Source organism: Pleurodeles waltl, chromosome 6, assembly GCF_031143425.1.
Source record: "Pleurodeles waltl isolate 20211129_DDA chromosome 6, aPleWal1.hap1.20221129, whole genome shotgun sequence".
NCBI lineage: Eukaryota > Metazoa > Chordata > Amphibia > Caudata > Salamandridae > Pleurodeles > Pleurodeles waltl.
The window spans coordinates 1,128,914,737-1,128,931,227 of record NC_090445.1 but is presented as its reverse complement, the minus strand read 5'-3'; the positions used below and the strand labels follow the sequence as shown (position 1 = coordinate 1,128,931,227).

The following is a 16,491-nucleotide window of genomic DNA, read 5'->3' as shown; positions in this document are numbered from 1 at the left end:
GAGCTGTGGCTCTACCCGTACAGTTTCCTCCACCATGACCCTGAGTTCATCCTCAGAAAACCTGGGGTGTCTTTGCGGTGCCATGGGGTGGTGTGGGTGATGTGTGGATTGTGTAGTGCTAAGTGTGGTGATGTGTATTGGTGTGTTGTGTGAAGTGCGTGGTAATATTGCTGGGTGTATGTAATATGCGCGTCTGGGTGCTCGGTTCTCTATTTCTCTGTGAGTGGTCCCGATTCTCTAGGAGTGGAGGTTTGTGGGTGATGTGGGTGTGTGTTTTATATTTAATTGGGTGTGTGGTAGTGGTGTGTATATGTGTATCAGGTGTGTGTATTTTGAATTGTCCAATGTGGCTGTGTTTTGTAAGTGTGCGTGTATTTTGAGCGAGGCGGTGTGTACCGCCAATAGAATACTGCGGTTGAAAGACCGCCGCGTGGATTCGTGTATTGTGATAGTGTGGGCGTATTTCTGTTGGCGTGACGGTGGAGGTTTGGTCATCGCCAGTTTCTCGCTGGCCTTTGGTGTGGCAGACTTTTGTGGATGTCTGTATTTTGGCGGATTGCCTGTTGTGGGTCAGAATGACCGTGGCGGTTTGCCGTGGCGGTATGTTGGCGGTCTTCTGGCAGCGGTAAGCGGCTTTTACCGCCAGGGTTGGAATGACCCCCTATGTTTCCTTGGGAAATGGATATGCAGACCAAGTCGCAAGGTTTTGCGCATTGAACTGTATATTGCTCAGAGACTAATGGATCTTGATAAATGAGCCAGAACTTGAACAAAGTGAAGCCTTCGCTCTAAAGGTTGTAGATACAATTGAAGAATTGAAATTCCTACAAAATAATGTCAGTAAGGACGAGAAACTCTCATGGAGTAAATTACAATGCATAAAGAAACCACATGATTTGTAGGTTTTAAGTGAAGGAAGATTGGTTCTGCCAGACAGTCTTTTAACGCAATTGGCCAGGTTGTATCATGGACAAGCCCACCTTGGGAGGGATGCCATGATTAGACTATTCAAAATTGATTGGTTTAATCCCAAATTCCGTCAAGTTGCTGAAGCAGTTTGCCATTGTTGTGTCATTTGCCAACAAATGAACGCAGGGAAGGGAACAGTAGTAAATTTGAGCCACATTGGAAGAGCAGGTGGGCCATTCAGCAGGATGCAAATGGATTTTATTGAGATGCTTGTGCATGGAGGCTTGAAATATGTGTTGGTGATTATGTGCAGTTTTAGTCACTGGATCGAAGCATACCCCACACGTAGAAATGACAGCCTTACGTTGCAAAACTACTCTTGAGAGAATTAATACCACGGTTCGGATTCCCGATCTCTTTAGAATCAGATAGGGGAAGTCACTTCAATAACGAAGTAATAAAATTACTGTGTGCAGCACTGAACATTGAACAGAAATTGCATTGTAGCTACCGCCCTGAAGCATCAGGACTAGTGGAGCAAATGAATGGCACATTGAAATCGAGGATGGCGAAAATATGTGCATCAACAAACTTGAAATGGCCTGACGCATTGCCCTTGGTGTTAATGTCAATGAGAAACACCCCTGATAGAAAGACTGGACTATCACTGCATGAGATTCTCATGGGCAGAGCCATGAGACTTCCAGCAGTCCCTGCAAATGCTCTTGTAAATATTACCGATGATATGGTATTGGACTACTGCAAAGGTCTGGCTGATGTGGTACGTTCTTTTTCTCACCAGGTGGAGGCAACCACCTTGCCACTGATTCAAGGTCCAGGACACGCCCTGAAAGCAGGTGACTGGGTCTTGATAAAGAAGCACGTGAGGAAATCGTGTCTGGAACCCCGTTGGAAAGGACCTTTCCAAGTGATTCTGACAACTGCCACCGCTGTGAAATGTGCAGGAGTTCCCAACTGGATTCATGCCAGTCACACGAAAAGGGTGACGTGCCCTACAAAAGAGGAAGTTGAAGTGCTGAAATCACCAGTAACTGACAAGAAAGTACCAGGCACCGAGACAGGACAAAGAGAACCTGAAGGAGAACAAGCAGAAATAGAGGAAGGAGAAATAATTTCTGAGGAAGAAGAAGTTGATCCATTTGAGGAGAACCGAGGAGAAGCCTCAGGAAGTGACGAAGATCCTGATGGTGACAAAGAGCCTGCGACAGGTGAAGAAGCAGGAGAGCCTGATAAGAAGAGGGCTTTCCCAGAAGCAGACGATACAGGAAAAGAAAAAGAAAACCTGATTGAACTCCTGGGGAAGAAGATAAGACAGGACAGAGTGAAATAGTTCAAATTCTTCCAGAACCGGTTGCAGGTCCGTCAGGTGAAAACAGTGCAAAAAGGAGACAAAGCATATCACCAGTGAAATCAAAGTCTAAAGAAATATTAAAAGAAAGTGAAGGGCCAAAGTTGAGGGAGAAAAGAAAGGAAGTGTCTATCGTAATAACATCACTGAGTGAAGAAAAAGAAAAAGCCAAAGAACAAGACATCAGCGAGAGAGAATCAAAAGGTGATGCAAAATTGAAAAGGAAAAGAATACAGAGCAGAAGATATTCTGGTCCAGAGTGGGCATACACAGCCACTAACGATTGGTCAGACGAATTTCTATCTCTCAGTCTTGAAAACGAAGAAGCAGAACGACACTTTGGTACCTGAAAAGTAAAATTTCATGAACATTACCGAATAAGACATTAACAACCTGATTGACTTTTGAACCGGATAAGACATTGCAAACTTGATTGACTTTGAAACCGATCTTGAGACAAAGCTGCTAAACCGATAAGAGACTAAGGGCCAGATGTAGCAAACGGTTTGCGAGTCGCAAACGGCGAAAATCGCCGTTTGCGAGTCGCAAACCTGAGTTTGCTATGCAGAAATGCATTTTGCGAGTCGGACCGACTCGCAAAATGCATTTCAGAGTCGCAAATAGGAAGGGGTGTTCCCTTCCTATTTGCGAGTCTGAGTGGTATGCAACTCCATTTGCGACCGCGGAGTCGCAGTTACCATCCACTTGAAGTGGATGGTAACCCACTCGCAAACGGGAAGGGGTCCCCATGGGACCCCTTCCCCTTTGTGACTGGACCCCAAATTATTTTTTCAGGGCAGGTAGTGGTCCAAGGGACCACTACCTGCCCTGAAAACATTCCGAAACAAAAGGTTTCGTTTTTTTTTTTAAGTGCAGCTCGTTTTCCTTTAAGGAAAACGGGCTACATTTGAAAAAAAAAAAAAAGCTTTATTTAAAAGCAGTCACGGACATGGAGGTCTGCTGACTACAGCAGGCCTCCATATCCGTGAGTGCCCATAGTCGCTATGGGGCCGCAATTTGCGACCCACCTCATTAATATTAATGAGGTGGGTCTGTGCGACCCCATAGAGACTCGCAGACGGTGTCTGAGACACCGTTCTGCATTGCAAATTGCGAGTTGCAATTTGCGAGTCGCTCGGACTTGCAAATTGCAAGTCGCAATTTGCAAAGTTGCTACATCTGGCCCTAAGCTGCTAAAGAGAACTGTGTGAACATTGAACTCATTCAGCTGTATATATATATATATATATATCTGAAAATCTGATTTGATAAAGTATCTTCAACTTTCTGATTCTATATAGATCATACCAAGAAGTACTACAAAGGGACATAAAATGAAGTATTGTAAATACATGTGTATAGATCTAATAACTGCATGTGCACTAACAGTTATGGCAATAATTCTTGGAATGCATGGAGAGAACGAAAGAGATGCGAATGATGCTCCTACTTCTAAACCTACTACTGAATTAACTCCTTTGCAGAAGCTCGAACAAGATGAGAAATACTTACAAGACAAGAAAGAATTATCCTCTAATGTTTTCTATCACTTGCTGAATGAGTATGTCGAGACAATGGATGCGAAAGATTGTTATGTGTGTACACAAATACCTACCTCAGTAATAGAAGGAGTGACATATCATAGCATGCCTCTTACGTATGGAATTTCATGTAGTTTATTACTAACCAGATTTTATGGCCAGGAGTATATTCACTACTTTTATTCCAATCATGATGTTGTATTTTCATATGTCCCCATAATTGAGTACCTGAGTAAAGTAGCAAGAGATTATTATATAAAGTTAGTTAGGGGTTTCTTTGAGCCATTGTCACCTTTTCCACAGCTTACGCTCATAGAGAAAACCTTACATGCTTGCTTTCACCGATAGACAAAAGTTTTTTAGATCACACTGACGATAGTAGGAAAGTGGGGAAGGAGAAATTAGAAAGGGAATTACACAAAAGGACATCTGTAGATAACTATGCTTTTGCCGCGATAAAGACACAAGGGAAACTAGCTTTAGATGCAATACACATAGGGAGGCTTTGTATATATAGAACTAAATCATACTATGACACAATCGTTGTAGGAACGAGTGAATGTAAACACGTGTTTTTGTTTCAAGCTAAATGGACGTTCATGTTAAATGGCCTAGATCCAGCTATTCCAGGAGTATATTATATCTGTGGACTCAATGCCTATTATCGGCTTCCAAAAGGATGGTATGGGAGATGTTATTTGGGAATAGTATTTCCAAAGATTTATCAATTGGACGACTTAAAGAATTTTCCAAAGCTGTCTGAATCACATCATGTTCAGAAAAGGGAGACAGCTTCTGGTGTGGTAGGAGATATATTTGGAGCAATGATTCCTTCTATAGGAGTCATATTGAATTCAATTAAAATACGAAAGTTGTCTACTATTGTGAATAACATGTTGACAAAATTCTCAGGAGCTATAATCCTGATGGATGCTGAACTTGCTGCAGAAAGAGCTATGACTCTTCAAAATCGGCTTGCTTTAGACATTCTTTTAGCAAAGGATGGCGGCGTTTGCAAAATGCTTAGTGCACATCACTGTTGTTCTTTTATTCCGGACAACAGCGGGCAAATTAGGAAAATGCTTACAAATTTAACTAACAAAAGTGCAGATTTGAAAGCATTGAAAGAACCAGGAGTATGGGAGAAGTTTGCAAAAGGATTTGCTTCTGTGGGAAATTGGCTCAGCAACATTTGGAACGGACTATTATTGAAAATAGTAAAAGGTATAGTAATAATATTAATTTGTTAATTAGGTATTTGGGGAATATGGAAAGCTATTAAAATATTGAAAACAAGAAACAAAAGGAAAAGGGAAAAGAAAGAACAAAATAAAATGGTAGAGATATATAGAGAAAAATCAAAGGGAACAAAAAGAAAAAGGGAATTGACTGAAGTGCCAAATTACTGAAACAGAATTTGAATGGAATAAAATTTGTGGTGGAAGGTTTGATGTGATGACATAATTAGTCATCAGAGGAGGGATTGATGACGCAGAAAAAGAAAGACTAACATATATTCATATATCATGTAACAAAATCTTATAAGGTAGTGTGATTTTAGCAAAGAAAAATAATGTACGTGGGAAATTGTGCCCACGGGGTAGGTCGCCATTATTATAAACGGGCTTAATTAAGCATGAAGAATTGACAAATGTAGTAATCCGTCATAATTGCAAATGTATTCTATTATTTTCTTGTTGAAACTGTTTTATGCTTAGCTTAAATTTAGCAGAGGCTTTGGCCTAGTTGCCTGGTCTCAAATTTAACTGCGTGGTTTTCACTTGTATTAACAAAGACATATTATTTTACTTTAAGGCTGTATTTTTCCAGTAGAGATGACTAATACACTTATCTCAAGGTTTCGTGCTAGGCCGGTTTCATCCTCTTTGAAGCAAGGTCAGTTTCTGCAGGTGCAGACAATAAAGGCACTAAGATAAAATTAATTGGCAAACTTTGTTGCAACTTGTGTTCCAAGGCTCCAAGGACAATGTATGCATAAATGAGTACTAGGAGAAAGACACTATTCATTGGTCAAATTGAAGCCACCCTATGAACCCTCCAACAGAAGACCCTGAAGAATTTGGAATGTTTCTTAATTAAATCCACTGGACAAAGAGAAGTCAGCCATTTTCCTTGATGCCATTTTGAAGCAAGATTTAAGAAGCCATTTTGGAACGAGCCCTTTGACACCTTTCTCTGTCACAGAGAAAGAGACTTTAAGAATTCTCACCCTAGAAACTTTAACTTTAAACCTGCCCCGCATTGCCCATGCAGTAACTTTGTCCCATTCTCCTTGCTGCCGCAAGGAAACTTGCCCTTAACTTTGCCCCTTTGAAATCCGCCCCATGCTGATTGAACCTGTACCTGAAGTACGAAGATTTTCTTGAATGCTGATTGTATTTGGTAATTATGAAAGGATAATTGTATTATGCATTGTGGTTTCCTTCTTAGGTACCAACTGCTATTATGATAGGGCACAAGCTAGAAGTTTTCTAAATTTGTGTTGACTAAATTCGTTTTGCATGAAGCCCCACATGCCAATGCTAATTAGAGGTTAGTTGAGGTATTCATCTGATGCACCATGCTAAATTGAAATCTTGTTATGCTGACCGATGTATGCAATTAGCCAAGTTCAATTGCTTATATTAGTGATTTGCATTGCTATAACCGAGTGCATTATAATTCAGATTTTGCGTAGATTGCGTTTCTTCCGCCGCTATGGACAGCTAGTAATGTTCGTATACATATATCATTTGATTTTGAGGCTCATATATATTGTTTTAGCTTTGTTAATATAGGGAAAATAAACTCATTAACTTTTAATAAACTGGTGTGGTTATTCATGACTGAAAGGTCATGGTGCGTCAAAATACTGATTGTTATTGATTCCTAATGTGTTATCTTGATTTATCAATTGGGTATTGGGTATTGATTATTGATTTGAGTGATCCGACTATTCTTGGATGAGGAGAGCCCAACTCGGTTAAAAGGTTCACCGACCTCCAGCGTGTCCAAGTACAAGTAATTTTTAAGGGCTGGACGCGCTATTGCTCTTCGCTGAGATTATTTATACCTTGGCGACTGTTCTAACTGCTTGCCAGGTCAGAAGAGGACCAAGGCTGCACTCACGTCATGGATAACTTAAAGTATTTAGAGATCATCGCATGACTGGCGGGGATGTGTGTGATGAATCTGCTAGCGTGATGTATCTGCTAGCATTGTGGGGGCAATTTCATTATTGATTGAAATTGCACCATTTTCTTCCTCCCAGCATGAGTTCATTCTTTTTTTGTTTTCCGAAATCAGTCCCCAAAATGGGGACTGATATCTAAACAGAAAATAATCAACAGACCTGACACATAGGGAGTTTGCTCCCTGGAGTATGCTTGATATCTGCCAACCTCTAACCCCACTCTTCTGCCTTGTTCACAGATCGATTAACAGCGTAAGTCTCCAGTTTCTCTGCAGATCAGTGGGCTTGTATGAAAACTTCACGAATGAAGATTCCTAAGTACAAGAAGCTGAAAGTGGCAGGAAAATTGTGCAAGTCTTTAGTCTTTGCAACAATCTACCACACGAACCGAGGCTGGTTAATGATCACCTACTTACAAGATGTAGGCTTAAAACACTGGTATTACGAACATGTCAATGATGTTATCTATTATGTAAACTCATTTGTCAGTGCCAAGAACCCACGTGTGGCAAGAATGTACAGGGCATAAACAGCTTCCCTATATTAAGTGCCTATTTTCGGGAACATCGTCCTCCATGACAAATTGGTGCACACAGATCACTTGCAGTTAGCCTATTGTAGCAGTCGCAAAGCATGATCTTGTTTTCTGCAACCCCCTACACTTCTTTTTCTACCTCCAGTATCAGGATCATGAAGGCAGCAGAAGAGACAGAATGTAAACATGCACTCTAAAAGTGCTGTTAACTTTCTGCAGTTGCCACTTCTTGCCCTTCCTTGTGCCGCTCAGCGGTAAATGGGACAAGAAGTCACCCTGGTGATGTCATTGGAGGCTGAAGAGAGCATGATGTAACTTCCACTCCGCTTGATATTGTGGAGTAGAGCAGAAGAATACAGCAAGCAGGAAGGGAGTTTGTTTCGTCTTCTTACCAGAAGGTGAGGGCAGAAATAACAACAGAATTGTCATTTTTGGGATTCTGTGAAGCACTGTTCGAAGCAACAGTAACAAGTAGCATCAACTTGTATAAGTGAAACATGAGTTGAGTAAGAGGAGGACTACATTTTCCTTTGCACCTTTTTCGTTGGTCGTAGTCTCCTAAGATTCCTGTTTCAGATATAGGCTTCAGAAGTTCTTTAAAAGTTGGTAACACTGTATTCCACTGCTTGATGTAAGATGGTCAAGTTCAGATTAGGGTTTTAGATATAGCATCTTTACTGTTGCAGGCATCTGTTAAGCATGTCTCTGCGTGTGCGTGTGTGTTTCTGTGTATGGGAGAGAGACAGAGAGAGAGAGTGAGAGAGAGAAAGAGATTTACAGAAACTCCCTGGTGACGTGGAGTATCAGAGAATTTGCATCAAACTTTGCAAATGCCCTTTTCTCTTCTATATATATATATTTAAATTCTAGCGCCTTGAGACCCGCACGGGTGAGTAGCGCGCTTTATAAATGTTAATGTTTTGATTTGATTTGAATTACATTACACGATCAGGTTTTCTGGCACAGCAAGATTAAGTTATCAGGCGCCTAAATTAAAGTGTGTCGGCAAAGTATGAAAAATTGGATTAAAGAGCCAAAGTTTTAAAGTTGAAAAGTCAGCCATGTTGCTATAAGCTTGTATTTTCTCATGTTTTCACACATCAAACTGATATGTTTTTCGAATAAGAACATAAAACGCCAACAATTTAAGATCTATGGTTCTCACGTTCCAAAAAGCCAGAAGTAGCAGAAGAGAAAAGTAATAATTGTACTTACATAACATCTTGGTGATTTGCCTTCTCCTTCCGGTCTCTAGGTGAATTTTCCAGCTTGTATTACTGTTGCAGTTTTTGGCAAGTCTGCCAATCGGAAACTTCTTCTCCTTTGTTAACCGGCAGCCAATCAACAGATAAAGGACAGTAATTATGGTGACTGGCACAAAGTAGAAAAACACTGTGGTTATCTGAATAACAAGATTATACATCCACTTGGGCTTGAGCATACTGCATGTGGCTGACTCCTCGATTTTCTCCAACGATGGTAAGTAGATGTAGTAGATACCATGAAGTGAGGTATTTGGAATGGCGCACAAAAATGATGTCACCCACACTGCACTGATCACCCTTCGAGCATGAGTATTAGTCATCACATCTTTGGTCTTCAAAGGGTGTACGACCGCAATGTATCTCTCCACACTAAGGGCAGTCACATTTAACACAGAGGCAAAACACACAGTCTCAAACAAGAATGTCTTGAAGTAGCATCCCCCTTCCCCTAAAGGAAATGGGTAATTCTGCCACATCTCATATGTTTCCAATGGCATCCCAAAAACCAGTACTAAAAGGTCGGAAATGGCCAAGCTGAATAGGTATAGGTTGGTTGGAGTCCTCATTTTTCGATGTTTAGCGATGACAGTGCAAGTGAGGAGATTGCCAGCAACACCTGTCACAAATATAAAGAGATAAGTCAAAGATATTGGAAGGATGAAGGATGACGTTTTGGGTCCCAGGATCCTAAAGAGTAGTTTTTGGATCACCCTGGCTCTACTTTGGTTTGGGGTTCCATTCCAAGTCTCGTTACTGAAGGTCCAGTTGCATGTATCTAGCTGAAGATCTTCAGAACATATCTGGAAAAGGTCTTCCTGCTGGACTGCAGTCATGGTGACAAATCAATTCTGGTAATCCGTTTTTGCCTTGTACCCACACACAAGAACTTTTTTAACAAATGTTGTTGTCCATCCTTGTTAAAATATGCCTGAATTAGTTTCATTCCTCAGAAATTCTTACAATAACGTAACTTACTTTTGCAGTAATCTCACAACTCAGAGATGTTGATGGCACACCACCAATTCTTGCAGAGATACTTACTCCCACAGTATATTAATTAAGCAACTCTTGTTAGCGATATAATTTCAATGCCCAGATGTATTAAGCTTGAAATGTCATCCACTTAAACAACAGTACAAAATCACAGGGCCCATCTTCCTACATGCCTAATGTCTCCCTTCAGGGATACTTTTAACAGCGACAAGTGAGCAGCACTGGATTATTGTTACTAAGATGATACACATTTTTCAAATAACGTAGGATACAATATAATCGTTTAAAGGCTCAAAGCCATTAGTTTTGCATTGTTCAAAAAATACAGTACTTGATAATCCATTTGGCTGTGAATACGAATGTGATGATTTCTATTACTTTCCGTTCTCAAATTTGTTGCCAAACAGTACAGGAAGAAATTATTTTCTTTTTCTTCGCAATGAGCTTGAGGGTCTTGGGTCAGAATTCTTTGAAAAGGCCTGAGGTCCAATTGGCTTGCCATTAACTGAAATTATAGAAAAGTCAATCTCACAAGTATGAATTTACAAAGATGATGGTGCGAATAAAGGAGTTTATGCAAAAATAAATAGTTATGAATAAATAGGTACATATGATTCAATTCCCATAACTAACAGTGGAGATAATTTATAAAACACATTGAGGAAGTCATTGCACATTATTTTAATAAATGAGGACATTTGAACAGTCAAAAAACTCTGAATAATCGATATTTACCCAAAGTCTGAAGAAAAAACACTCCACTGCTTTCAAGCTAGGATTGTGAGCTTTGTAAATACCTATCCATTCTTATATGCATACATACAGTGCATCGTTTGAGAAGAAGGTTGCAGGTGGTGGGCAGTGGCACTCATTCTTGGGCACCAGTATATATCAGATCTTGACCAAGTGCAAGAAAGAGAGAAGGCAGAAAACTGAGAACTAAGCACTGGCAATGCAAAATGTTTATCACATCAAGTGCCTCTTCCGTCAGTGATGAGCATATGCAATTTGTAACTCATCCTTGAACTCATACATCCATTCATGCACCTACTGACTCTTTCTCACACCTTCAATAAAACAGACACACAAACGCAACAAGCTTATGCAAGATAAATTATTCTAAGAAAAGTAAATTGCGAAGCTAGGTAGGACTATCTAGTGAATTGCAGGATTCACTAAAAATAAAATAAAAAAACGAACAGAAGAACGAAGGAAAATAAAACATGGAAAGCTAAATGAATGGATCACCAGCCCACGTACTGACACACTCATTTTCACGCGAACCTTAACAGCTAGAGTTGAGGACAGAAAAGGGCTAAACCAATAGTAGAAGTATGACATCATGGAGTGAAGCAGAACATTAATTATTCCCAGACCAACAGAAGAGGAGAGACCGAAAGACATTCTACTTAAGTCTATGTATGTAGAGTTTAATTTTTATTTCAACAATATTGCAGACATCTATACCTACCAGGTCCTCCTCATAACGCCTACCAAGGATTATTACAGTGAAAATCTTCAATCCTTATAGTCTGTCAAAGGAAGTAACCGACACCAAAGTTCGTGCCTACTACAGTACTTCATGAGATTCCAAGTAGAAAAATACCTACGTACAATCTTTAACACCATATATCAATCAGTTCACCCATAAAGGCCTATTGGCTTTAACTAATGACAACCACATTAAATAAATACAAAAGGTCAAGGCTCCGGCGTATGTTGTAATCTCTCATAATGAAAAGATCAGACCTATGGCTGCTGATGTAACTTTCCTTAATTAACTAATGGGACCTGTAGCTGTTAATATTGGTCTTCAATAATGAGCATTAGGTTCCTCATAATGCACCCAAACAGTAAGGAATTTATCTGAGGAGTGTAAGAATACCCAAATCCTTGTTTACTAAGGTAACTGTAAGATTCCATGTAACAAAAGACCAGTTTACAGCCTTCAACACAGTGCAGTAAAAATTCATTGTTAAAGCCTATTGGCTTTATTAAATGTTTTTCATAAACAATTGGCCAGGTTTACTACCTTTGTCATACATTTTCATAAGTCGATCAGACCTATGGTATCTGACATGTTTTCCAAATCAACCAGTCAAGCATCTATAGGCTTTATCAATAGCTTGTCACCACAACCAATCCAGACACAGAGTAAATTCTGCATACCTTAACTTTTGAAAAAAGAAAAACAGTGATAAGGCATAACATCAGAAAATTATAAATATACACTAAATTACAGTTTGCAAAACAATCTTCAGCTCCCCAAGAGGGTTAGCAAGGATTATCAAAGTGCAAATCTTCTACCAACTGATATTTCCTGTATTATGTAAATTGGCAACCATTATGCACGTGGTCATAACATTTTACAACTATATTTAAAATTACAGTTGACAAAACAATATGCGACCCATCTGAATAAAGCCTATAAACACAAAAAACTCTTAAAAGCCTCTTGCCTTTTGCAAGCACTTTAACAATGAATTGGTCAAGGCTACCTATTTTGTTGTAATCAAATCATGTCTAAGACATCCAAACTACATTTTCCAAAATAATCTAACTAACAAACCATGTCTATTGTCTTTATCATTGGAGTGTCATCATAACCAACTCAGGTATACTGAACTATGCATAAACTTTCCAACAAAGCAGTGAAAAGGATTCCAGTCAGAAAATTACAAATGCATACAAAATTTAAAACTGTATGTACCCCAATAGGGTTGACAACGATTATCAAAGTGCAATTCTTCTGCTTGCAAGAATTTTTAGAGGGGAAACCAATGGAGGAAACCCAATACCAAAACCTTTGCCTACCACAGTAATCTGTGAGAATCCATGTAGTGCAATACTTGAGGAAAGGTTTATGATCCAACCCTAAATGCCTACTGGCTTTAATGTAAGGATTTTGCAATAAATAAGACATGCCCATTTTAGTTCTCATACATGTTCTTAATAAAAAAGATCAAGACTATAGTCTTGAATCAGTCTTGAAAGGTCTATTAAACTTAAACGTTCTTGCTGGCCAAAAATGTGCACACACTTTCAGTCCAATCTGCAATCAAGAAAATCAGAATTTGGGTGGAGCCAAAGCCCCTCTATCAGTGGTTCTTCTTACAGCTATTATTCTGTTGATTGCATAAGGTCTGGTGACTGCTGTGCAGTCAGCCCACATCTAAAAAGGTATAAGGGAAAAATGGGAGAAAGACTAGATAAAACATCACATTTAAGAGTAAAATGAAGTGCCAGGAAGTTTACGGCTATTGAAGAAACAGGTAAGGCCGGCCAGCCCAGGTATTCAGCAAACGTGACATTTGGCAGAGCTTTAGGTGGGCCCCTGAAAAAACCTGTTGTGAAATAATCTTTCCAAGTTTCCAGTTCAGTGCTGAAGAAGTTTAACCCAGATGAGATAGCCTCACACAGTCCTTCCCCACCAGGCAGCCACATCAACTGACTTTGGGCCCGATTAGGAATCTGGAGTACTGACCGCCGGCTTGCCGGACCCATGGTGAGAGGACCACTGCAGAGCTGGCTGTCTCTCCACTGACCCCATTGCAAGGTTTCCAATTGACTGATCAGCTCAGTGAAAACAGTGTGTGGCTTTGGTCTCGGCTCCTAATGGAGGCAAGGCCAATACCATTTCACGGGGGGCCTCCAGCATCCTCGGATTGTGCACTGTCTGCACAGCAGACTACACATTTTGACAGTGTTAGGCAATGGCATGAGCAGTGCCGGGGCCCACCTGTGGCCCCCATCACTAACTTACCACCATCCTTTCCACGGAGGGGTGACCGCCATGGAAAGGCTGGCAGTAAGTGTGGTTGTAATCAGCACTGCAGATCTGAACTCATTGCAGGCGTGGCTGAGTACAACTATGACCGGCGTCGGACCGTCACGTGCCATGTTCCCACTGGGGACGGCGGTCCCCTGGCTGTACAATCATCAGGGTAGTAATGTGGCAGCCGGAACGCCCAAGTTGCAGTGGTCCAACCTCCACTGCGAGTCTGGCGGTTGAAAGAACATCAGACTAGTAATGAGCCCCTTTGTGTGGAATTCCTGCTTGGAACCAACATAAGAATTCTTAAAATGAAATATTGAACATTATTTAACTGGAAGCTATTCCAGCTCAAACCATAACAAAAATATTTTGGCCCATCCACATTTTTTAATGTTTTTTCATAATCCTTTACAAGATGGTCACCATTCATGTGGGCAGTTTTCTGAAGAAAAAAAACAAACGCAAAATTCAATATCTTGACATCTGCTAGCAAAAGTGAGACCTTTTTTACCTTGGTTCAGCCCTGCTGCAAGACATACATTACCAAATATTGTCCTTTAGCATCACTGTTTTCTTCATTACATTAGATTTGTATATGCCGTTGTAAAGTATTCTGATGGCCCATACAAGTGACTGATCATCTTTTACTACACAATAATAATCTGATTATGTGAGGAAGGGAAAGTCTCAGTCTCCTCCTTCTTTGAATATTTTTGAAGAATAAAATGTTTGCTGGACAGTATAAGAATTGTTGCTATTTGAGAGAAGGTGATATTTTCCTACCCCCATGCCATCTCCTCCAGTTTACTAAATGGCAAATGTTGCTGCTTGTGTCCATCACACAGGTGGTATCCCAACCAGGGACTAATCTTGGATGACAAAAGAACTGTTTTGGTACATTAAAGCTCAATATACAGTAGGTAGAGACAGGGCTGTGAAAATTGTGGGATAAAACTAAAATTCCAGATAACTATAAAAGTATTTCAGGAAAACAGTGATATCGGTTACCTGCTGCCAATACTTCAGATGCTATATGGAGAGATAAATAAGACCATTTAACTGGGTGGAGACACAAGATAAAAATGGAAACATAGTAGTTTGAGCTTTAAGGCATTAATCCTTGTGATTGTCTTATTTGCCATCATAATCTGAGGTTGTCACAGTTATGACTTTAATGAGTAAATGCAAGCATAGACATATTCATTGATTACCTAAGATTATTTTGAGACTGAGGGCCAGAGGTACAAAACTCTTCTTAAGTGGCAAATGGTCTGATTTGCATAATCAGTCTGCTTTCAAGCAAAAATAGCATTTTTATATGTACAGAGGCCCTATCTGCAATTCAGAAACCTATTATCGAATCACAAATAGGGTTTGCGATTTGGGATTAGGAAGGGGCGTGTTTCTGGCGTTCCTTCCTTATACCGAATCACACTGGTATGAGTGAATATTTTGCAACTAAAATGCTGTCGCAAAACATTTACATTTTAACAGCTCTTTGAAGGAGGTGGTAACCCATTCGCAAATGTAAAATGGGTCCGCAAGGGACTATTTCCTTTTTGTGAATGTGAGTGAAAATATTTTTAAAGGCAGGCAGTGGTGCCATGTACCCACTGCCTACGCTTAAAAGATGAAAAGAAAACTTTTCATACCTGTTTTTAAAATGCATCCCATTTTCCTTTAAGGAAAACGGGCTGCATTAACACAAAAAAAACATTTCTTTATTAAAAAGCAATCACAGACATGGTGGTCTCCCGAACCCAGCAGGCCCCCATATTTGTGATGTTTGCCATTCTCAATGGGTTGCAAAGTGAGACCTACTTCATGAATATTAATGAGGTAGGTCTATTTGCACTCCACTTGAAATCGCAAAATATTTAAAACACACATTTGTACATTGGTGTTGGCACTTTCCTAATTTCGAATCACAAAAAGTCACAATTAGGAAATCACAAACTGACTTTTTCATACATCTGGCCCCAAGAAACTTTTGCATTGGTATTGAGACATTTATAAGTTTGCTCTGAATGCTGATAAACATTTTACTCCAGTGTTTCATACAAAAAAGTAATTATGTAGTTTTATTTGAACAATATTTGTGTGTGGATTCTACAGGTTTTTCCTCCAGCAATAAACAAAATGTAAACAGAAAAATATATTGAGACTGGACAAATTTAGGAGTCTGTGGCAAGTAAGGGTCATATTTATACTCTGTTTGCGCCGGAATTGCGTTGTTTTTTTTTACGCAATTCCGACGCAAAACTAACTCCATATTTATACTTCGGCGTTAGACGCGTCTAGCGCCAAAGTCCATGGAGTTTGCGTCATTTTTTAGCGTGGACACCTACTTTGCGTTAATGATATGCAAGGTAGGCGTTCCCGTCTAAAAAATTGACTCCGAGGCATGTGCGCCGTATTTACACTCCCGGGCAAAAATCACGCCCGGGAGTGGGCGGGTCAAAAAAAATGACATCCAGCCGCTTTTGCGTGGTTTTTTAGCGCCTGGTCAGGGCAGGCGTTAAGGGACCTGTGGGCTCGGAAGGAGCCCAGAGGTGCCCTCCCATGCCCCCAGGGACCCCCCCTGTCACCCTTGCCCACCCCAGGAGGACGCCTAAGGATGGAGGGACCCATCCCAGGGAACATAAGGTAAGTTCAGGTAAGTATTTTTTTTTTTGTGGCATAGGGGGGCCTGATTTGTGCCCCCCTACATGCCACTATGCCCAATGACCATGCCCAGGGGACAGAAGTCCCCTGGGTATGGCCATTGGACAAGGGGGCATGACTCCTGTCTGTGCTAAGACAGGAGTCATTTCAATGGGGGTTGGGAGTCGAAACAAAATGGCGCAAATCGGGTTGAGGCGATAATTTTGCCTCAGCCTGACTTGCCCCATTTTTTGGCGCCCAAGCTCCA

General features: G+C 40.4%; 1 protein-coding gene across 2 annotated transcripts in view; it reads right to left on the bottom strand.

Moving 5' to 3' along the window:
• The window catches only part of LOC138300670 (neuromedin-U receptor 2-like), a 219,880-nt gene that overhangs the window by 129,542 nt on the left and 73,847 nt on the right, over positions 1 to 16,491 (bottom strand). For both annotated transcript variants that reach the window (XM_069240316.1, XM_069240315.1), the window contains one exon: positions 8,763 to 10,310. In XM_069240316.1, the coding sequence (XP_069096417.1) occupies positions 8,763 to 9,645 (883 nt within the window). In that variant the 5' untranslated portion in view covers positions 9,646 to 10,310. The remainder of the gene's footprint in view (positions 1 to 8,762; positions 10,311 to 16,491) is intronic.